The sequence below is a fragment of the Desmodus rotundus genome, chromosome 4 (assembly GCF_022682495.2).
Source record: "Desmodus rotundus isolate HL8 chromosome 4, HLdesRot8A.1, whole genome shotgun sequence".
Taxonomy (NCBI): domain Eukaryota; kingdom Metazoa; phylum Chordata; class Mammalia; order Chiroptera; family Phyllostomidae; genus Desmodus; species Desmodus rotundus.
Genome location: NC_071390.1, coordinates 52,077,252 through 52,100,368, shown reverse-complemented (window position 1 = coordinate 52,100,368; position 23,117 = coordinate 52,077,252). Strand labels below are relative to the sequence as shown.

The 23,117-nt window shown below is 39.4% G+C and overlaps 1 protein-coding gene across 7 annotated transcripts in view; it reads left to right on the top strand.

Moving 5' to 3' along the window:
• The first annotated feature begins 7,266 nt into the window (after window positions 1-7,266).
• Window positions 7,267-23,117, top strand: part of PPP3CB (protein phosphatase 3 catalytic subunit beta) — a 51,254-nt gene continuing 35,403 nt past the window's right edge. For 3 of the 7 annotated variants that reach the window (XM_053922187.2, XM_053922186.2, XM_053922182.2), the window contains exon 1: window positions 7,270-7,457. In XM_053922187.2, coding sequence (XP_053778162.1) covers window positions 7,373-7,457 — 85 coding nt within the window. In that variant the 5' untranslated portion in view covers window positions 7,270-7,372. Of the gene's footprint in view, window positions 7,458-7,571; window positions 8,069-23,117 lie in introns of those variants that run through there. The other 4 variants (XM_053922183.1, XM_053922185.2, XM_053922184.1 and 1 more) reach the window with 4 other exon arrangements.

Below are 23,117 nucleotides of genomic sequence, written 5' to 3'. Positions count from 1 at the left end.
GGAGCGAAACATACTGTGCAACCCAGGGCTCCAGCCCAGGGAAATAAAGCCTCGAACCTCACTGAAAACACCCGTGGGGGTTGGGGCAGCAACAGGAGAAACTCCCAGCCTCACAGGAGAGGTCGTTGGAGAGACCCACAGGGGCCTAGAGCGTGCACAAGCCCACCCGCTCGGGAACCAGCACCAGAGGGGCCCAATTTGATTGTGGGTAGTGGAGGGAGTGACTAAAATCTGGCAGAGTGGAGCAAGCGCCATTGCTCCCCCTCGGCCCCTCCCCATGTACAGTATCACAGCGCAGCATTACCCTGCCTCAGTGAACACCTAAGGCTCCGCCCCTTTATGTAACAGGCACACCAAGACAAACAAACAAAAAAAATGGCCCAAATGAAAGAACAGACCAAAGCCCCAGAAATAATTCAACTAAGCAGCTAACAGATAGCAAACCTATCAGATGCACAGTTCAAAACACTGGTTATCAAGACGCTCACAGAATTGGTTGAATTTGGTCGAAAAGTAGATGAAAAAATGAAGCCTATGCTACGAGAAACAAAGGAAAATGTACAGGGAGCCAATAGTGATGTGAAGGAAATTGGGACTCAAATCAACGATGTGGACCAGAAGGAAGAAAGAAACATCCAACCAGAAAAGAATGAAGAAACAAGAATTCGGAAAAATGAGGAGAGGCTTAGGAACCTCTAGGACATCTTGAAACGTTCCAACATCTGAATTATAGGGGTGCCAGAAGGAGAAGAGGAAGAACAAAAAATTGAAAACTTATTTGAACAAATAATGAAGGAGAACTTCCCCAGTCTGGCAAAGGAAATAGACTTCCAGGAAGTCCAGGAAGCTCAGAGAGTCCCAAAGAAGCTGGACCCAAGGAGGAAAACACCAAGGCACATCATAATTACATTAGCCAAGATTAAGCAGAAGGAGAGAATCTTAGAAGCAGCAAGGGATAAGGACACAGTTACCTACAAAGGAGTTCCCATAAGACTGTCAGCTGATTTCTCACAAGAGACCTTACAGGCAAGAAGGGGCTGGCAAGAAGTATTCCAAGTCATGAAAGGCAAGGGCCTACATCCAAGATTGCTCTATCCAGCAAAGCTATCATTTAGAATGGAAGGGAAGATAAAGTGCTTCTCAGATAAGGTCAAGTTAAAGGAGTTCATCATCACCGAGCCTTTATTATATGAAATGTTAAAGGGACTTATCTAAGAAAAAGAAGATTAAAAATATGAACAGTAAAAACGACAGCAAACTCACAGTTATAAACAACCACACCTAAAACAAAAACAAAAGCAAACTAAGCCAACAGCTAGAACAGGAACAGAGCCACAGAAATGGAGATCACCTGGAGGGTTATCAACAGGGGAGTGGGAGGGGGAGAGAGAGGGCAAAGGTACAGAGAATAAGTAGCACAAATGGTAGGTATAAAATAGACAGGGGGAGGGTAAGAATAGTGTAGGAAATGTAGAAGCCAAAGAACTTATATGTATGACCCATGGACATGAACTATAGGGGGGGAATATGGGAGGGAGGGTGTGTGCAGGATGGAGTGGAGTGAAGGGGTGGAAATGGGACAACTGTAATAGTATAGTCAATAAATATATTCAAAAAAAAAGAAGAAGAAGAAATAGAAAGAGGAACAAAGATACAAAGGGAAAAAATTACAATAAAGAAGAATTTATCAATAATAACCTTAAATGTTAATGGATTAAATGCTCCAATCATAAGGCATAGGGTAGCTGTGTGGATAGGAAAACACAATCCGCATATATGCTGTCTTCAAGAGATCCACCTCTGAACAAAAGATCTACACAGGCTGAAGGCGAAAGGATGGAAAAAATATTCCAAGCAAATAGACATGAAAAAAAGCTGGGTAGCAATTCTTATATCAGACAAAATAGACTTCAGAACAAAGGCCATAACAAGAGACAAAGGCAGTCACTACATAATACTTAAGGGAGTTGTCCAACAAGAGGATGTAAGCCTTGTAAACAAATACGCACTCAAAATAGGAGCACCTAAATATATAAGGAAAATATTGGAAGACTTTAAGATGGAGATCGACAGCAATACAGTCATCATAGGGGATTTTAACACCCCACTGTCAACAATGGATAGATGTTCCAAACAAAGAATCAACAAGGATATTATGGCATTGAAAGACACTCTAGATCGAATGGACTTAATTGTTAGTTACAGAACATTTCACCCCAAAGAAGCAAAGTGTACAATCTTTTCAAATGCCAATGGATCATTTTCAAAGATAGAACACGGTAGGACACAAAACAAGCCTCAACAAATTCAAGAAAATTGAAATCATAAGAAGCATCTTCTTGGATCACAATGGCTTGAAAGTAGAAACCAACCTCAAGGAAGAAACTCAAAAACATTAAAATACATGGAAACTGACTAATATTGTTGTTAAATAGTGATAGGTCAACAATGAGATCAAGAAGGAAATCCAAAAGTATCTGGAAACAGATGAAGATGAACACAAAGCAACCCAAAACCTATGGGACACAGTGAAGGCAGTCCTGAGAGGGAAGTTCATAGCAATAGGCCTACCAAAAGAAGATAGAAAAATCTCAAATAAACAGCCTAACCCTACATCTAAAAGAACTAGCAGAACAAAAACAAAGCCCAGAGCAACCAGAAGGAAGGAAATAAATAAGATCAGAGCAAAATTAAATGACATAGAGACTTAAAAATAAATCCAAAGAATCAATGAATCCAGGAGCTAGTTCTTAGAAAAAGTAAATAAAATTGACAAACCTTTAAACAGACTCATCAAGTAAAAAAGAGAGAGGACCCAAATAAATAAAATGAGAAATGAAAGAGAAGTAACAACCAATACCACGGAAATACAAAGGATTGTAAGAAATTACTATGAACAACTATATGCCAGGAAACTAGAGAACCTAGGTGAAATGGACAATTTTCTGGAACCATGCAATTTCCAAAAAGTGAATCAAGAAGAAGCAGAAAACCTGAACAGAGTGATGATAACTAGCAAAATGGAAGCGGTAATAAAAAAAAAAACGAACAGCACACAAAAGACCTGGACTGGATGGCTTCACAGGCAAGTTTTACTAAACATTCAAAGAAGGACTAATACCTATCCTTCTTAAACTATTCCATAAAATTCAAGAACAGGGAAGACTCCCAAATTCTTTTTATGAGGCCAGTATTACCCTAACTCCAAAACCAGGTAAAGACACAGCAAAGAAAGAAAATTACAGGGCAATATCTCTGCTGAACATAGATGCTAAAATCCTCAACAAAATAATGGCAATCTAGATCCAGCAATACATCAAACAGATTATGCACCACAATCAAGTGGGATTTATCCCAGGGATGCAAGGTTGGCATAACTTTTTCAAACAATAAATGTAATTCATCACATAAACAAAATGAGAGAGAAAAATCACTTGATCATATTAATAGATGCTGAAAAAGCATTTGATAAAATCGCACACCCTTTTATGATTAAAAAAACTCAACAAAGTGGGAATAGAGAGAGCATACCTCAATATTATAAAGGCCATATATGAGAAATCTACTTGTGAACATCATACTCAATGGGCAAAAGCTAAAAGTGTTTCCAATTAAGATCAGGAACAAGGCAAGGATGTCCACTTTCACCACTCTTATTCAACATAGTACTGGAAGTTCTTGCCACAGTGATTAGACAAGAAAAAGAAATAAAAGGCATCCAAATTGGAAAGGAGGAAGTAAAACAGTCATTATCTGCAGACAACATGATAGGGTACATAGAAAACCCTACAGTCTCCACCAAAAAGCTACTCGACTTAAGTGAATCTTAAGTAGCGGGATACAAAATCAATATTGAGAAATCAATGACATTCTTGTACAGCAACAATGAAGTATCAGAAAAAGAAACTAAGAAAAAATTCAATTTATTACAGCAAAAAGAAAAATAATGTACCTAGGAATAAATTTAGCCAAGGATGTAAAAGACCTGTATTTGGAAAACTATAGAACACTGAAGAAAGAAATTAAGGAAGATACAAATAAATGGAAGCATATACTGTGTTCATGGATTGGGAGAATTAACATCATTAAAATGTCCATGCTACCCTAAGCAATCTATATATTCAACACAATTCTTATTGAAATACCAATGGCCTATTTCACAGATCAAAATATTCCAAAAATTTATATGGAATAAAAACAAACAAAAAAAAGACCTTGAATAGCTTCAGCAATCCTGAGGAAGAAGAACAAAGTTGGAAGGAAACACAGTACTTGATATCAAACTATACTATAAGACCACTGTAATCAAAAGCCTGGTACTGGCATAAGAACAGAGACATAGATTAATGGAACAGAACAGAGAGCCCAGAAATAAACCCATGTTTCTATGGTCAATATTTGACAAAGGAGCATGAGCATACAATGGAGTAAAAACAGTCTCTTCAATAAATGGTGTAGGGAAAACAGGACTGGTACATGCAAAAGAGTGAAACTAGATCTCCATCTTACACCATATACCAGAATAAATTCAAAATGGATAAAGGACTTAAATATAAGTCATGGTACCATAAAAGTCCTAGTGGAAAACAGAGGAAGTAAAATTTCAGAAATCCCACATAGCAATATTTTTGCTGATATATCTCCTAGGGCAAGGGAAAAAAGGAAAAATAAATGGACTACATCAAATTAAAAAGTTTCTGCATGGCTAAAGAAACCATCAGCACAATGAAGAGGGAACCAACTTATAGGAAGAACATATTTGCCAATGATACATCAGACAAGGGTTTAATCTCCAAAATATACAAAGAACTCATATGACTCAACACCAGGAAGACAAACAATCCAATTAAAAAATGGGAGAAGGACCTGAATAGACACTTCTCCAAAGGGGACATACAGAGGGCCCATAGACATATGAAAAAAATGCTCAGCATCACTAGCCATCAGAGAGATGCAAATTAAAAGCACAATAATGAGATACCACTTCACATCAGTCAGAATGGCCATCATAACCAAATCAACAAACAAGTGCTGGTGATGTGGAGAAAAGGGAACCCTAGTGCACTGTTGGTGGGAATGCAGACTGGTGAGACCACTGTGGAAAACAGTACGGAATTTCCTCAGAAAACTAAAAATGCAACTGCCTTTTGACCCAGTGATTCCACTGCTGAGATTATATCCTAAGAATCCCGAAACACCAATTCAAAAGAAACTATGCACCCCAATGTTCATAGCAGCACAATTTACAATAGCCAAGTACTGGAAATAGCCCAAGTGCACATCAGTAAATGAGTGGATCAAAAAACTGTGGTACATTTACACAATGGAATACTACACAGCATAAAGAAAGAAGGAAATTCTACACTTTGTGGCAGCATGGATGGAACTGGAGAGCATTATGCTAAGTGAAATAAGCCAGGTGGGGAAAGACAAATACCGAATGACCTCATTTATAACTGGAATCTAATGAACAAAATTAACTCATGAGAAAAATAGAGCCAGAGACATAGACACACAGAACAGACTGAAAGTGACCAGAAGGGAGAGGGGAGAGGGATAATGGTGGAAGGAAGGGGAAGGGATTAAAGAACATGTATGAATGACTCATGGACATGGACAACAGAGACAAAATTGACTGTGGGAGAGAGGGGTGGTCTGGGTGGAGGGGGGCAAAGGGGAAGGAATTGGGACAACCATAATAGAATAAACAATTAAAAAATTGTGGGGGGCAAAGCCCTTTTGTATGCTCTTACTCATTTATATTGGGGTGGGCTGGCCTGGATAAGCAAGAAATATCAATTCCCAGTGGCCTGGTTCTCCCAAAGAGCAAATCATGGCACAAACATACATATACATATGTATGTGTATGAAGGTATATACATATATACATATATATGTGAGTGTGTGATACAGGACTTTTGAGTGAGTGAAAGTGAGGAGCCAAAGAGTTGAAGGATATATATTCAAGGTAGGAGTCAATGTGCCCCCAAAATAGAGCGACTTAACTTGTTATTGCTGCTGCTAGTGTATTTCCTACCTTTGTCCTGCCAAGAGGCACTAAATACATTAACACTTTCTCCGTCCCTTCTTAGGGAGATTTCCTAAAGATTAAAACTCCTCTTAGAAATTCACTATGTACTCTTTCTTGGTGCCCTTCTACAAGTGTGTGAGATGCCTCCTCTTCCTTCGTTCCTTCCTCCCCAGGTCTGCTCCTCCCCTTCTCTTCCTCTGTGGAATTGTACTTCCACACCAGAAAGATCCATTTTCACCCCTGCCCCCGTCCCAAATTCTCCTCCCTCTAAAAGATAATTTGTGGGCTCTGTTCGCAAAGAATACTTATTGGGTGTTCCCCTTCTCTATTACCCCAGGTCTCAGGATCATTGAGAGTGTCAAAAAGAAAAGGTAGAAAGGTGTTCTTTGAGACTTTTGGACCACTGCTTTCCTAATTATCACCGTCCATTATGGACAGATCCTGAGCGCAACCTGTGCTTCAAGGTATATACATCTTAGTAGTTACGCGGGCCTCTATCCGGAGTCTCAAGAAGGATGCTATGTTCTTTTCAAGTGAATTTTGTAGCCTTTTTGAATATCATTTGGTGTCATCCCTACCTTTGCCCTTACCTATTTGATTTGTTTTTGTTGAAGAGAGAAAGAAACATTGATGGAAGAGAGAAGCATCGATTGGTTGCCTCCCCAACGCGTGCCCAGACCGAGGATCCAACTGCAACCTTTTGGTTGCAGGACGATGCTCCAACCTAGCCACACTGGCCTGGGTCTGTTTGATTCTTAACCCATTGGGTCTAATCTGCTCTACTTGCTTTCTTACTCTGTGCTTTCAGAGTCTTAACAATTCCAGGCTCTAAACACAAGGGCAGATTCTCTCTCAAACTCCTCTTTGAACGCTCACTTCTCTATAGATCCTGTAATGACTCCTCTATTTCTTTACCAACCACATCTGGTACCAAATTGATATACACTTGTTTTTCTATTAGTAGGAGACTTTGAGGTTTGATCACGTCTCCCTGTCTCACTGGGAGCTCCAAGAGAGCCGGTGTCCGTGCTTCCTAGCATTCATTCATAGCAGCTACTAGCGACCCACAGCCTTCACTCCCAACTCTGGTTTTTGCTTGCCCAGAATTTTAACTTGGTCCCTTGACCTCGTCCTGTTTCTCCAGCTTCAGTAATTTTGACCAAGTCCCTAGAGCCCGCCCCGCCCCCGCCCCCGCACGCGCGGTGCATGCTGGTCTTAGCCCCTCTGTAGGGAAAGAGGGTCCGCCATGTTCCCCGGCGGCGCCGCCGCTTGGCTCTGGTAGCCGCCACCCCCGCCCCCAGCCCCGCCCGGCCCAACGCACAGCCGAGCCCCGGGCCCAGCATGGCCGCCCCGGAGCCGGCCCGGGCTGCACCGCCCCCACCCTCGCCCCCGCCGCCCCCTCCCGGGGCGGACCGCGTCGTCAAAGGTGAGAGGTGGACGAAACCCTGGGGGCCTGGCCTGAGGAGCTGTGTGTGAGGGCGGGCGAGAGACCGTCCCCTCCGGAGCGGCCCGGAAAGGCGGGCGAGTGACTGGCTGCCTCCCTTGGGGAGTGGCCCCTGGGCGGGCTCCTGCTGGGCTGGGCTGTGTCGGTAGCGCTGGCTCCTCCGTCTCCCGCTAGCCTTCGGGCCGGGGCGGAGGTTTCGCTCTCGAGGGCTCCTTACCGAAGGGGTGAGGCTACTAGCCGCAGTGAGCCCCGTTTCCTCCTCGGCCTGTCAGAGCGGCCCAGAGGCCGCGGCGAGCTTCCTGCTCTGCGACAGCTGCACGCCTGGCTCTCCGGGGCCGACCGCGGGGCTCGGAGACCTTCAGTTGCGCGAGGCCGGGCGGCGAGCCGTCGGAAATCTTCCCCTCGGCTTTGGCCCTCGCCTGCTCCCCGGTGACGGCCACCCGCCCTGTTCGCTCCTTCTTCGCGCCAGCCCCAGGGGGTCGTGGGATTGGACAGGGGTTAAGGGACGAGGCAGGATTTGGGGACCCTGGCTTTAAGTGCAGTACAGATGGGGAAAAGGCCGCAGAAAAGACCTCTCCAAAGAAGCCTCGTGGGTAAGAAGCAGCATTTGCGTAGAAAACCGTCAACACTGGTCAAAGCCCAGAAGGGGTTACCTCTTCCCTTCAAACACAACCCACACACTCCCCTTAGAAGGAAAAGTTAAATATTTCTCAGCTGGGCCAGAACTTATGGGTATTTACTGACAACAAGTTAACAGATTAATTTAAAATATAAAAATGGAGGGCTAATTGAGAGTTAACTTAAGATTTCCATGCTCTCTAGGAGAGCCCATCCACTTCAACCACTGCTGTGGAGGTGAAACACAATTTGAAATGATTTTTCTTTACCATGTAGCTTGGTCAGTAGTTTGAAATCATTATAAAGTTTTGTGGGGTTTTTTTACTGTATTATGTTTGTTTTTGAAAGATAGATACTTTTTTTTTAAAATTCAGCTTCTTAAATATACTGGCACAATGTTTAAACACTGTTAAGCCCAGTTTTTGAAATCTGACCAGATATGTTTCCATTAAAATATTTAAAAACAAGAAAACCTTTTTCCTTTGTGTTAATTTTTCAATTTGAGCCTCCTTTGATAACAACACTAATTTGTATCCAGGCTTCTGTAGATCATTTTTAAAAGTTAATGGTCTGTCCAGATGGGCCATGCATTGGAATGAGCTGAATAAAGAGTTTATGGAATCGTTGTCCTGAGAAATCTTTTTAAAAAGAAAGGGGGAGGGGGGGAAAGATTGGTAGTTCAGGTATTCATTCTATCGTGATATACTAGAGTTTTGTGGGGGTGGGAATAGGAGACCTGGACTGCCTCTTTATTTTCTGACTGTATATCTGTGTTTATGTTTATTTCCCTGGGCACTTTCCACCCTACTGTTAGATGGCACAGCCAGTCACATTCCTGAACAATGAGTTTATGCTACCCTTACGAATCTTGTTTCTTGTCATATATATGGTAATTTTTCCCTGTACTGCTTTTACAGTAAAAATAAGATTTCAAACGTAAGGTATATTCCTTAGGGTAAGGTGTGAATTTCAAACAGTCATATTTGATTGCTATGAAATAAAAGTCATTTGGTTTAGGTAAATAGGAAAAGAGCTTGTTGGCATATGAAGTTATAGTTTAACAGAGCTCATAGATACAAGAGATCAGGTACTCAGTAGTGTATTCTTCATCAAGACAACTTTCATTTCTTCCTGGAATTTGTTAGCTAGTTGAAGTGCCTGATACGGATCACATGTTGATAGAGATGGTTTGCAACAGACTAGTTTGCACATGGAGCATCATCTCTGGCTTCCTTGGAAATTACTGGGAAATTCACCTTACATACAGAAGTCCACTTTTAGATTTCATCTTCAGACTTTGTTGCCTTTCTCATTCAATAATTATATACCATAATGTTACATTTACTGACAGAGAAGATCTCTGACTACAGCACTAGTTCAACTCAAGTTTAATTTGTTAAAATCCAGATTTTTTAAAAAGTCCAGTATGTGCTAGTTTTGCAGCTATACCATTTCATAGTAGTAATATTGTGGAGACCTTCTTCGGTATCCAGACAATTAGTCTTTTATGCTTTGAAACTTTTCCTTTTCTCAATTTTATGCTCTTACACTTCTAAGCAGGAGGCCTGTATACTACTGTCATGTAGGTTTTAAGGGTGGGGGTGGGGAATATCTATCTTTTATTGTTTAATATCAGATTCTTGAAATTTAATGTGAAATTTGAGGTACTGGAATACTGTAGGTGATTCATATATAAATGTAATTAGCTCTTCACTGAAATTAGTAGTAGTGATTCCATATCACTAATTATGAGTGATTAGGTTTCCTGTTTAGTTAAAGGAAATTTACTTCTGAGCCCACTCCAGCTGATGGCTCTGGTCAAATTCTTCTATTTTAAAGTTGATGTAGCCCAACTGGTTTAGGTGAGATTAATATTCACTCGTAACTATGTTCTGTTAAGCATTTTTCTATTCTTTAGCTAAGATAAGAAGTTGGAAATAAAAAAGTAGAAACAAACCAGAAAAAATAGCTAACTGTATCTGCATAAGTGTCTTACTGCCACATCAATAAAATTAGTATGGGTAATTAAAACATAAAACCTTAAATTTATGTATATTGGTTTCCCCCCGCCCCAAATTTGCCTCACCTGAGTTGTCCAGATACTTCCTTTTCTTTCCAGATGCTTTAAAAATGTACCCAGATTCACCCTGGCAGGTGTGGTTCAGTTGGTTGGAGCATCATCCTATACATCAAAAGGTTGTGGGTTTGATCCTTGGGTCAAGGCATGTATGGGAGGCAACCAATTGATGTTTCTCCTTCACATCAATGTTTCTCTCTGTCTCTCCCTTCCTCTCTCTCTAAAATCAATAAACATATTTTTTAAAAAGTGTACCCAGATTTGTAAAACTAGGTTGTCCCTTGAGATTATTATATCTGTTAGTCTCGATTAAAAAGTTCATCTTTATCACTTAGAGTGCATTGTCTGTATTGTGTATGTGTTCAGTTTAGCATACTCAGTGTGACTCTCTTTTGTGTTCATTATATATTCTTTATTTTCTGGGTTATATTAACTTTTTTAAATTATCAGATTTTCTGATTAAACCAAAATGCTGAAGTATGTGTTTTTAGATTTTTAAAGCTGATAAATTTCTTAGGGCCAGCCTTTTGATTTATTTATAAGCTGCCCTGCTTATAAATCCGAGGTCATTTAACTAAAGTGTTTTGAAGTACCTTAGCTTTATTAGGATTTCTTATTTTTCATTACAAATTTTTACATAAACCACATAGGTCTTGAGGTCACATACCTACTTCAGTGTTTCTTACTAGTTGTATATCATTATATTTTAAATCAACTTGAATTTTAATTTTTGTTTACACACTATTTTGTGGACTTACCTATTTAAAATATAACTTAAAAATGATTTTTAATTTTCTTTCCATCCCCATTAAATTCTTAAGCATACTAAAGTAAGTCTGCAGTACTGTGTCCTAGAGAAAGCAAAGGAACAGAATTGTGTGTGTGTGTGTGAGAGTGAGAGAGAGAGAGTGTGTGTGAGAGAGAGATACACTGTGGTAACAAGACATCTTAGAAGAAAAATGCCAAGGAGGAAATACAGCTGCTCAGCAGTGAGGCAAGTGAGGCAAAAGCTTCAGGTTCCAGAGCTATTGAATGAATTGGCAAGAGTAGTAAGGAAGTTTAGTGAAAAGGACCTTGATTCACTGAATGAAGTATGTTTAGTGCCAATCATATGACTTTATTTCATTATAAAAATGCTTATACATAGATGAAATAAGCTGAAGCTAATTGGGTATTGTTTGGCATGTAATATTTATTTTAAAACCTCAAATAATCAAATAGAAGATATTTATTGAATGCCGCCGTGTGCTAAGATTGTAGGGAAACAGCAGAAGTGTAAAAAGACACAATATAGTCTTGGTCCTTGGGTCAAGGCATGTATGGGAGGCAACCAATTGATGTTTCTCCTTCACATCAATGTTTCTTGGGGAACTACTTGGGGAACTACTTGGGGAAAACAATGTTGAAACTTGTTTCAAGTACTTGGGGAAATAGGTACTCATGAAAAGTTATATATGTCATAGGGATGGGTGTGATTTACAATTGTAAGCTAAGAGGCAGAGCCAGCAAGTTCAAAGGAGATAGTGACTCTGGACTGGAGTGGTCTAGCAGGAGTTTGTGTAGGAGGAAATAAGCCTTGAAGTATGGGCAGGTTTCAAATAGGCAGAAGATTGGGACCACTTAGTTGTGCAACATTTGAGTACCTGCTTTGTACTAGGCAATTTACTAGACATTGGGGATGTAGAATTGAATTAGCTATATTAAGATAGATTCTCTTGGAGTGCTGGCAGTCTAGTGGAGGAGACATTATTGCAAGTAAATAATATAATGAACTAGGTACAAAGTGCTGTTGGAGCTGTAAAGAAGGAATTGACTATCTTACCTGGAATGAAAGCATCACTGAGGCTTATGTTTTGAAGTGTGCCTTGAAGGATGAGTAGAATTTCTCTAGGTAGAAGGTAGCGCTGGGTAGTGAATATTTTCTGGTAGAACAAACAGCAGCAGAAAGGCATGAAGTTTTTAGAAAGGATAAAATGTGACAGTGTGTAAAGTGCTTGGCAAGTAATGGCAGGAGAGGAAGTTGGAAAGGATCTTCTGTACACCAAGTTGAGAAGCTGGAACTTAAGCTAATGAACAGTGTATAACCTCTGGATGATTGAGAACACAGTTTCTAGAGTCAGATCGACTAGGTTTGAATCCTAGGTCTACCTTAATAACCTTTTCACTGTGGACAAGATACTTATATCACTAAGCCTCAATTTTCTTATCTGTAAAATGGAGTTAATAAAGTATCGTGGCGTTTTTGAAGGATTAATGAAAGCAGTTCATGTGAACTGTGTACCACAGTTCCTGGCCTGGCACATAAGTACTCAACCAATGGTAGCCATCATCCTCATTATTATTGAAGGTTTTAAAGTAGAGGGATGATCCAATGTCTTGGTTTTTTTAAAGCTAACCTGGTATTGTGTAGAATAAAATTTTAGGGGAGGAGTGTCTTAAATCAGGATGTCAGAAGATTAATGGTGCAGTCCAAATACAGGATGACTGAGGCTGAATTAAGGGGAAGAGAGAAATCACATATAACACAAATTATGAGTAATATTACAAGGTAGACGTATATTGGATCAGTGATTGGGTATGGGAATGAAATGGGTGGGAGTGCAAAACTTTAAGGAAGCATTAATCGGACTAATTTTGCTTTAAGGGCTAATTGAATTGAGCAATTACACTTAGAGGCAGAGATTAGAATGACATGTAAATGACAAGGAATGGTCAAATTGAGAAGGACCTTGAAAATAAGTTTCAGGCTTTTTTCCCCTTTGTTCTTTGGTCCTTAAGAAACCATCCAACGTTTTTGAGTAGGTTAATCTAGCTGTTCTTTGAACAATCAAGGGGAAGGAAAAGTAGAGCATAGATTTTTCTAGTTCACAAAGTGGTAAGGACTTGAACTAGCTACCATTGATTGCAATAATGGAGATGTAAGAAAATGAGAATTTGAAGAATCAATAGGACTTAGAGTCCAAGAAAAGAACAATGACACCAAAATTTTAAGCCCAAGTGACAGAGAATAGTAATGCCACAACAAAAATCAGCCTGGAAAGGGAACCAGTTTTGAGGGAAAAGTGTTGTACTCACAGAACCACCACAAATTGAAAGGAATCCAAGGGCTACCTTGAAATTTTGAAGATAGTGCTGTAGGATTATTGACTCTTACAGCATGTAGCCAGTGCATGCTTCTATCTCTGGTAATTGAAGTGGTTATACTGTTTTTCATGATTAGGAGACTTCTGATGAGTATTTTAGTCACTTGAGCGTTGTCACTTTGTCGGTCTAAGACAGAGTACTGGAGTAGCATTTAAAGACCCCAGTTTCAACCATGGTTCTACAATGGTTATTAAGGTAGAGCTAGGCTTCAAACCCAGTCAGTTGAAACACCTAGAGAGAGTATTTAAGTTCTTTGAACCTGTTCCCTCATTTGTGAAATGGAGGTAAAACCTGCTTTACCAAACTCACAGGATGTCTGTCATACAGGCTTATGTATATGAAAATACTTTGTTAACTGTAAATAAAGCACTATAAATATAGTTATTGCTGTTAAGTTTGGGTCAAGATATACAAGTATTTTAGAAACTAACATATCTTCAATAAACATTTTTGGTACATATGTTCTAATCACTAGGTATGTAGAAATGAAAGACAGCCCCCTCTTCAAGGAACTCATAAGCTTGTGGTGGAGACAGATATTTATAGTATAGTTAGTAAGTGCCATGATATAGATGTGTATCATATGTCATGCTATAGGACCACAAAAGAGAAAGTGACCTTAACCTAGTCTGGAAATACCAGGAAAAATTTTCTTTTCTTTTTTGTATTTAATCTTTATTGTATTTTTTTTCCCCCATCACCATTAAGGGTACCCCTCTCCCCTCAGCAGTCACCACACTGTTATCCATGTCCATGAGTCCTTTTTGCTTGCTCAATCCCTCCAACCCCTAACCTCTCCCACCCCTACTAGCCATCATCTGCTGTCCATCTATGAGTCTGTCCCTACTTTGCTTGTTACTTTAGTTCATTAGATTTCACATATGAGTGAATTCATATGGTATTTGTCTTTTTCTGACTGGCTTATTTCACTTAGCATAATGTTCTCCAGGCTCATTCATACTGTTGGAAAGGTGAAATTTTCTTCTTTTTTTATAGCCAAGTAGAATTCCAAAGTGTAAATGGCCCATAATTGTTTTATACACTCATCTACTGATGGACACTTGGGCTGCTTCCATGTTTTGGAGATTGGAAATAACACTGCAATGAACATAGGGGTGCTTATATTCTTTGAAATTAGTGTTTTGGGTTCCTTCGGATATATTCCCAGAAGTGGGATTGCTGGGTCAAGAGGCAGACTGTGTTTTAATTTTTTGAGGTATCTCCATACTGCTTTCCACAGGTAGAAAGCACACACCAAGGCACATGGTAATTACATTAGTCAAGATGAAAGATAAGCAGAGAATCTTAAAAGCAGCAAGAGAAAAGAAGAGAGTTACCTACAAAGGAGTTCCCATAAGCCTATCAGCTGATTTCTCAAAAGAAACCTTGCAGGCAAGAAGGGGCTGGAAAGAAGTATTCCAAGTCATGAAAGGCAAGGACCTACATCCAAGATTATTCTACCCAGCAGAGCTTTCATCTGATTTCTAACCAACAGTGCAAATGGGTTCCCCTTTCTCCACTTCCTTGCCAGCACTTGCTGTTTGTTGATTTTTTTTTATTTTTTAAAGATTTTATTTATTTACATTTTTATATTTTTATTTTTTAATATATTTTATTGATTATGTTATTAAAATTGCCCCATTTTTTTCCTCCCCTTTATTCCCCTCTTCCCTGTACCCACCCCCCCACCTTATTCATATCCATGGCATATATATTCTTTGGCTTCTCCATTTCCCATCCTATTCCTACCCTCCTGCTGTCTATTTTGTACCTACCAATTTTATGTTTCTTATTCCATGTACCTTTTCCCCATTCTCCCCCCTCCCTCTCCCTGCTGATAACCCCCCATGTGATCTCATTTTCTGTGAATCTGTTGCTGTTCTAGTTTGCCCAGTTCGTTTTTGTTTTTGTAGGTTTGGTTGCTGATAGTTGTGAGTTTGTTGTCATTTTACTGTTCATAGTTTTGATCTTCTTTTTCTTAGATAAGTCCCTTTAACATTTGATAGAATAAGGGCTTGGTGATGATGAAGTCCTTTATTTGGCCTTATCTGGGAAGCACTTTATCTGCCCTTCTATTCTAAATGAAAGCTTTGCAGGGTAGAATAATCTTGGATGTAGGTCCTTGCCTTTCATGACTTGGAATACTTCTTTCCAGCCCCTTCTTGCCTGCAAGGTTTCTTTTGAGAAATCAGCTGATAGGCTTATGGGAACTCCTTTGTAGGTAACTCTCTTCTTTTCTCTTGCTGCTTTTAAGATTCTCTGCTTATCTTTCATCTTGACTAATGTAATTACAATGTGCCTTGGTGTGTACTTTCTTGGGTCCAACTTCGTTGGGACTCTGAGCTTCCTGGACTTATTGGAAGTCTGTTTCCTTTGCCAAATTAGGGAAGTTCTCCTTCACTATTTTTTCAAATAAGTTCTCAATTTCTTGGTCTTCCTTTTGTCCTTCTGACACCCCTATGATTCTGATGTTGGAACATTAAAAATTGTCCCGGAGGTTCCTAAGTCTCTCTTCATTTTTTTTGATTCTTTTTTTTTTATTCTGTGTGGTGGAATATTTATTTCTTCCTTCTGCTCTAAACCGTTGATTTGAGTTCCAGTTTCCTTCCCATCACTGTTGATTCCCTGTACACTTTCCTTTATTTCATTTTTCATAGCCTTCACTTTTTCCTCTGATTCAACCATACTCAACCATTTCTGTGAACATCTTGATTACCAGTGTTTTGAACTGTGCATCTGATAGGTTGACTATCTCTTCATCACTTAGTTGTATTTTTTCTGGAGCTTTGATTTGTTCTTTCATTTGGGTTATGTTATTTTGTCTTGGTGCATCTGTTTCATAGGAAGGGGCAGAGCCTTAGGTATGCCCCAGGGTGGGGCAACCTGTGTGTGGGAGGGGTCCCAGAGGGAACAATGCTGCTTGCTCAGTTTTCAGTCACTTCCTTGGTACCTAGAAGCAAATTGGGCCCTTCTGGTGCTGATTCCCTGGGTGGGTGGTTTTATGCACGTTCTCGGACCCTGTGGGTCTCTCCAACGAACTCTCCTGTGAGGCTGGGAGTTTCTCCTGCTGCCTCAACACCCACAGGTTTTTTCAGTCAGAGGCTTTGAGGCTTTATTCCCATCCCCCACCCCCAGCACTGGAACTCTGGGTTGCTCGATGGGTCTCACTCCCTCGTTGTTCCTCTGGTTTATCCGCACATACATGTGGGACTGCCTGCTCTGCCAGCCACCGCCTGGCCCACCCCTGTCCTCCAGCCACCACTTTGCCACAAGACCTCTCCACCCCAGCTGCCCGTCTCTGCCCCTCCTACTGGTCTGGATGAGTGTTTCTTCTTTAACTCCTTGGTTGTCGGACTTCCATACAGTTGGATTTTCTGGCAGTTCTGTTTATTTTTTTGTTTTTTAAGTTTGTTGTCCTTCTTTTGGTTGATGACTGGAAGTCTAAAGATTTTATTTATTTATTTATTTTTAGAGAGAGGGGAAGAGAGGGAAGAAACATCAATGTGTGGTTGCCTCTTGTGCACCCCCTACTGGGTACCTGACCTGCAACCCAGGCACATGCCCTGACTGGGAATTGAACCGGTAACCCTTTAGTTCACAGGCTGGCACTCAATCCACTGAGCCACATCAGCCAGGGCTTTTCTTAATTTATTAACGATAGCCATTCTGACGTGTGTGAGATGACATCTCATTGTGGTTTTAATTTTCATTTGTCTAATGTTTAGTGATGTTGAGCATCTTTTCACATGTCTGTTGGCCATCTGTATGTCCTCTTTGAAGAGGTGTCTATTCAGATTCTTTGCCCATTTTTTAATTGGATTGTTTGATTTTTTTTGGTTTTGAGTTTTGTAAGTTCTTTCTAAGTTTTGGATATTAACCACTTATTAGATATATCAGCAAATATGTTCTTCCATTCAGTGGGTAGTCTTTTTATTTTGTTGATAATTTCCTTTGCTGTAAAAAACTTCTTAGTTTGATGTAATCCCATTTGTTTATTTTTTCTTTTGTTTCCCTTGCCTGGGAGATATATACAATAAAAAGTTTCTGTGAGCAATGTCCGAGATTTTGCTGTCTATGTTTTCTTCTAGGATTTTTATGGTTTCAGTTCTAATATTTAAGTCTTTGATCCAGTTTTGAATTTATTGTGTGTGGTGAAAGAAGGTGTTCTAATTTCATTTTTCTGCACATATCTGTCCAATTTTCCCAACACCATATATTAAATAAACTATATTTAGCCTACTGTATGTGCTAGCTTCCTCTGTCAAATATTAATTGAGTATAAAGGTGTGGGTTTATTTCTGGGGTCTTTAGTCTGTTCCATTGATCTATGTGTCTTTTTATGCCAGTATCAGGCTGTTTTGAGTTCTATGGCCTTAGGTACAGTTTGATATTAGGTAGTTTGATTTCTCCACCTTTGTTCTACTTTCTCAGGATTGCTGTTGCTATGTAGGGCCTTTTGTGGTTCCATACAAATTTTTGAAATATTTGTTCTAGTTCTGTGACATATATCATTGGAATCTTGGTAGGAATTGTGTTGAACCTGTAGATTGCTTTGAGTAGCATGATCATTTTAATGATGTTAATTCTTCCTATCCATGAACAAGGTATATAATTCCACTTATTTGTTTAAAAATATATTTCATTGATTATGCTATTATAGTTGTCCCAATTTTTCCCTATGCCCCCATCTGCCTGGTACCCCCCATTCTTTCCATCAGTCCACCCACTTAATTCTTGTCTGTGGATCATGCATGTAAATTCTTTGGCTTCTCCATTTCCTCTACTGTTCTTAACATCCACCTGTCTATTTTGTACCTACCAATTTATACTTACTAATCCATGTACCTTTGATCCCACTCTCCCCCTTCCTTGTCCCAGCTGATAATCCTCCAAATGATCTTCATATCTATGGTTCTGTTTCAGGTCTGTTTGTTTGCTTAGTTTGTTTTTTTTAGTTCAATTGTTGATAGTTGTGAATTTATTGCCATTTTAATGTTCATAGTTTTGATATTTTTCTTAAATAAGTTCCTTTATCATTTCATCTAATAATGGTTTGGTTGGTATGGTGAACTCCTTTAGCTTTATCTTGTTTGGGAAGCACTTTATCTGCCTTTCAATTCTAAATGGTAGCTTTGCTAGATAGAGTAATCTAGGTTATAGATCCTTGCTTTTCATCACTTTGAATACTTCTTGCCAGTCCCTTCTGGCCTAAAAAGATTCTTTTGAGAAATCAGCTCACAGTCTTACAGGAACTACCTTGCAGGTAACTAACTGCTTTTCTCTTACTGCTTTGAAGTTTCTCTCTTTATCGTTAACCATTGGCACTTTAATTACGATGTGTCTTGGTATGGTCCTCTTTGGGTCCATCTTCTTTGGGATTCTATGTTTCCTAGACTTGTGTGTCTATTTCCTTCACCAAATTAGGGAAGTTTTCTTTTATTATTTTTTCAAATAAGTTTTCAATGTCTTGCTCTTTCCCTTCCCTTCTGCATCCCTGTGATTCAAATGTTGGTACTTTTGAAGATGTCCCAGGCGCTGCTTACACTATCCTCATTCGTTTTCATTTTTTTTCTTTTTGCTATTCTGATTGACTGTTTTTTTCTTCTTTATGTTCCAAATCATTGATTTGGTTCTCAGCTTCATCCCCCTCACTGTTGGTTCTTTGTAAAAAAATTTTTTTAGTTCACTTAGTGTAACCTTCATTTCTGCCTGGGTCTTTTTTATGCTGTTGAAGTACCCAGTAGTTCCTTGAGCATCCTAATAACCAGTGTTTTGAACTCTGCTTCTGATAGATTGTGTATCTCCATTTTATTAAAGTTCTTTTTCTGGAGTTTTGTTCTGTTCTTTTATTTGGGCCATATTTCTTTGTCTCCTCATTTTGGCAGCCTCTCTGTGTTTTTTTTTTGTGTATTAGGTAGAGCTGCTTTGACTCCCTGTCTTAGTAGCGTGACCTATTATAGAAAAACGCATCTGTAAGTTGTATGAGTTGGAGCCTTAGGTAATCACCAGGGTAGGGCAGCCCGAGTTGCCAAGTCACTGCTCTGTGGTTCTGTGCAAGAGAGGGCTCAGAGAGGGAACAATGCCACTGCCTGGCCTCTGGGATTTTCCCCAGGAGGAACCTGTCTCCCAGCACTCGCCCTGATGCCAGTCACTTCAGTTTGTCCCTGTATGCCACTAGTGCACTTCCAGCTGTTGCCCTGGTACTGAAGCCTAGAGTGAGTGAGTCTTTGTAAATCCTGTCTGTTGGGGGCCCTTTCCAAGGAAACTCCTGAGAATCCTGCAGTTTCTTCCACTGTCCCAGCCCCAGCTGGTTTTTACAGTGGGAAATTATGGGAACTTATCTTCCTGGTGCTGGAACTGTGGGCTGGGTGGTCTGGTTTGGGGTGGAATCCCTCACTCCTGAGGTATCCCTCCCAATTTTTATCCACCACACATGGGTGTGGGACCCCTCGTCCATGTCTTCATGCCTCTGTGCATTTCTGTCCCTCCTACTCATCTGGATGAATGTGGCTTCTTTAATTCCTTGGTTGTCAGATTTCCATACGACTTGATTTTCTGATGATTCTGGGTGATACTTGTTTTGTTATATAGTTGTAATTTTTGCTGTGGTTGTGCAAGGAAGCGAGCTGTGTTTATTTACACCTCTGTCTTGACCAGAAGCTCTGCTTTCAGTTATTTGTATCTTCATTTTCTTTCTTCAGTGTCTTGTACTTTTCTAAGTATAGGTCTTTTACAAAATCTTTGATTAGGTTTATTCCTATGTATTTTATAGCAATTGTGAATGGGATTGTTTCCTTAATTTCCCATTCTGTTAGTTCATTATTGGCATATAAAAATGCAGCTGATTTCTGGATATTAATTTTGTATCCTGCTACTTTGGTGAATTCATTTTTCAGTTCTAGTAGGTTCTTGGTGGAATCTTTGGGATTGTTTATGTATAGTATCATGTCATCTGCAAATAAAGACAGTTTTACTTCTTCCTTTCCAATTCGGATGCCTTGTATTTCTTCTGATTGCTGTGGCTAGGATATCCAGTATTATGTTGAGTAAGAGAGGTGAAAGTGGACATCCTTGTCTTGTTCCCAATCTTAGGGGAGTGCTTGTTGTTTTTGTCCATTGAGATGGAGGCTGTCAGTGGGTATGTCATATATGGCCTTGATTATGTTTAAGTATGTTCCCTCCATTGCCACTTTGCTGAGGGTTTTGATCATAAATGGGTGCTGGATTTTATCAGAAGCTTTTTCTGCATCTATTGATATGACCACATGGTTTTTATCCTTCATTTTGTTTATGTGGTGAATCACATTTATTGATTTGCGAATGTTGTACTAACATTGCATTCCCAGAATAAATCACACTTGATCATGGTGTATGATCTTTTTGATGCATTGCTATATTTGGTTTGCTAATATTTTGTTGAGGATTTTAGCATGTGTTCATCTGGGATATTGGCCTATATATAATTTTCTTTTTTTGTAGTGTCTTTACCTGGTTGTGGAATTAAGATAATGCTGTCCTCACTTCCCTCCTCTTGAATTTTATGAAATAGTTGAGAAGGAGAGGTGTTGGTTCTTGAATCTGTGGTAAAATTCACCTGTGATGCCATCTGGTCCAGGGCTTTTGCTTTTGGGAGTTTTTTGATTACTGATTCAATTTTATTAGGTGTAATCTGTCTACTCAGATTCTCTGATTCTTCCTGACTTATTTTTGGAAGATTTTGTTTCTAGGAATTTGTCCATTTCATCCAGGTTGCCCAGTTTGTTGGCATATAATTGTTCATATTTTCTTACAGTCCTTAATATTTCTTTGGTGTTAGTTGTTATTTCTCTTCTTTCATTTCTGATTTTATTTATTTGGGTCTTCTTTCTCTTTTTTTCTTGATGAGTCTGGTTAAAGGTTTGTCAGTCTTGTTTATCTTTTCTAAGAACCAGCTCTTGGATTCATTGATCTATTGTACCATTTTTCTTACACTCTGTTTATTTGTGCTCTGGACTTGATTATTCCCTTCCTTCTACTCACTGTGGGCTCTGTTTTTCTTGTTCAAGTTCCTTTAAGTGTAAAGTTAGATTGTTTATTTGAGTATTTTCTTGTTTTTTGAGATAGGCCTGTAATGCTATGAATTTATTTCCCTGTTAGGATTGCTTTCCCTATGTCCTAGATTTTGGATTATTGTGTTCTCATTTTCATTTGTTTTGAAGTATCTTTTAATTTCTTCCTTTATCTTATTGTTGACCCATTCATTGTTTAACATATTTTTAGCTTCCATGTCTTTGTGTGTTTTTCAGTGTTCTTCTTGTGATTGATTTCTAGTTTCATAGCATTGTGTTCAGAGAAGATGCTTGATATGATTTCAAACTTCTTAAATTTATTGGGACTTGTTTTGTGTCCTAACGTGTGGTCTATCCTAGGAAACTTTCCATGTGCACTTGAAAAGTATGGACATTCTGTTGCTTTGGGGTGAAATGCTGTCAAGTTATCAATTAAATCCATTTGATCTAGCGTGTTGTTTAAGGCCACTGTCCTCTTGTTGATTTTCTGTGTCTGGAAAATCTATTCATTGAAGTCAGTGGGATGTTAAAATTCCCAACAGTTACTGTATTTCAGTCAAACTCTCCCTGTATGTCCTTCAAGATTTGCTTCACAAATTTAGATGCATCTATATTCAGTGCGTAAATATATACTAGGGTTATATGCTCTTGTTGGATTGTTCCCTTTATCATTTTGTAGTGTCCTGCTTTGTCTCTTACTATATAGCCTTGGTTTTAAAGTCTATTTTGTCTGATATAAGTACTGCTACCCCAGCCTTTTCTCTTTTCCATTTGCATGGAATATCTTTTTCCATCCCTTTTATTTATTTATTTAAAGATTATTTATTTTTAGAGAGAGGGGAAGAGAGGGAGAAAGCAGGGGAGTGAAACATCAATGTGTGGTTGTCTCTCACGTGCCCCCTACTGGGGACATGGCTTGCAACCCAGGCATGTGCCCTGACTGGGAATTGAACCAGCAACACTTTGGTTCACAGGCCTGCTGTCAATCCACTGAGCTACACCAGCCAGGGCCCATCCCTTTTAGTCTGTGTATCTTTGATCTGAGAAGGGTCTCTTGGAGGCAGCATAGATAATGGGTCTTGTTTTCTTATCCATTCAGCCACCCTGTGTGTTTTGATTGGAGCATTTTAGCCATTTACATTTAAGATGATTATTGATACAGATTTAGTGCCACTTTATTGTTAGACTATTTTCCTCTGCTTATTTGTTTCTTCTTCTTAAAGCAAGCCCTTTAACTTTGGTTGCAGTACTGGTTTATGGTTAACAAGCTCCTTTAGCTTTTTCTTGTCTGTAAAGCTCCTTATTTCTCCTTCACTTTTAAATGATAACCTTGCTTGGTAAAGTAGCCTTGGTTATAGGTCCTTGCTTTTCACCAGTTTGAGTATTTCATACCACTCCTTTCTGACCTGAAATGTTTCTATTGAAAAATCAGATAACAGTCTTATCAGTGCTCTGTTGTGGGTTACTGCCTGGCTTTTTCTCTTGCGGATTTTAGGGTTCTCTCCTTGTCTTTAAGCTTTGTCATTTTAATTATGATATGTCTTGGTGTAGGCCTCTTTGGATACAACCTGTTTGGGTCTCTCTGAGGTTCCTGGACTTGTGTGACTTTTTCCTTCACCAAATCAGGGAAGTTTTCGGTCATTATTTCTTCAAATAGGTTCTTGATCCCTTGCTCAGTCTCAACTCCTTCTGGTATTCCCGTGATGCAGATGTTGTTATGCTTCACATTGTCCAAAATGTTTCTTAAGCTCTCCT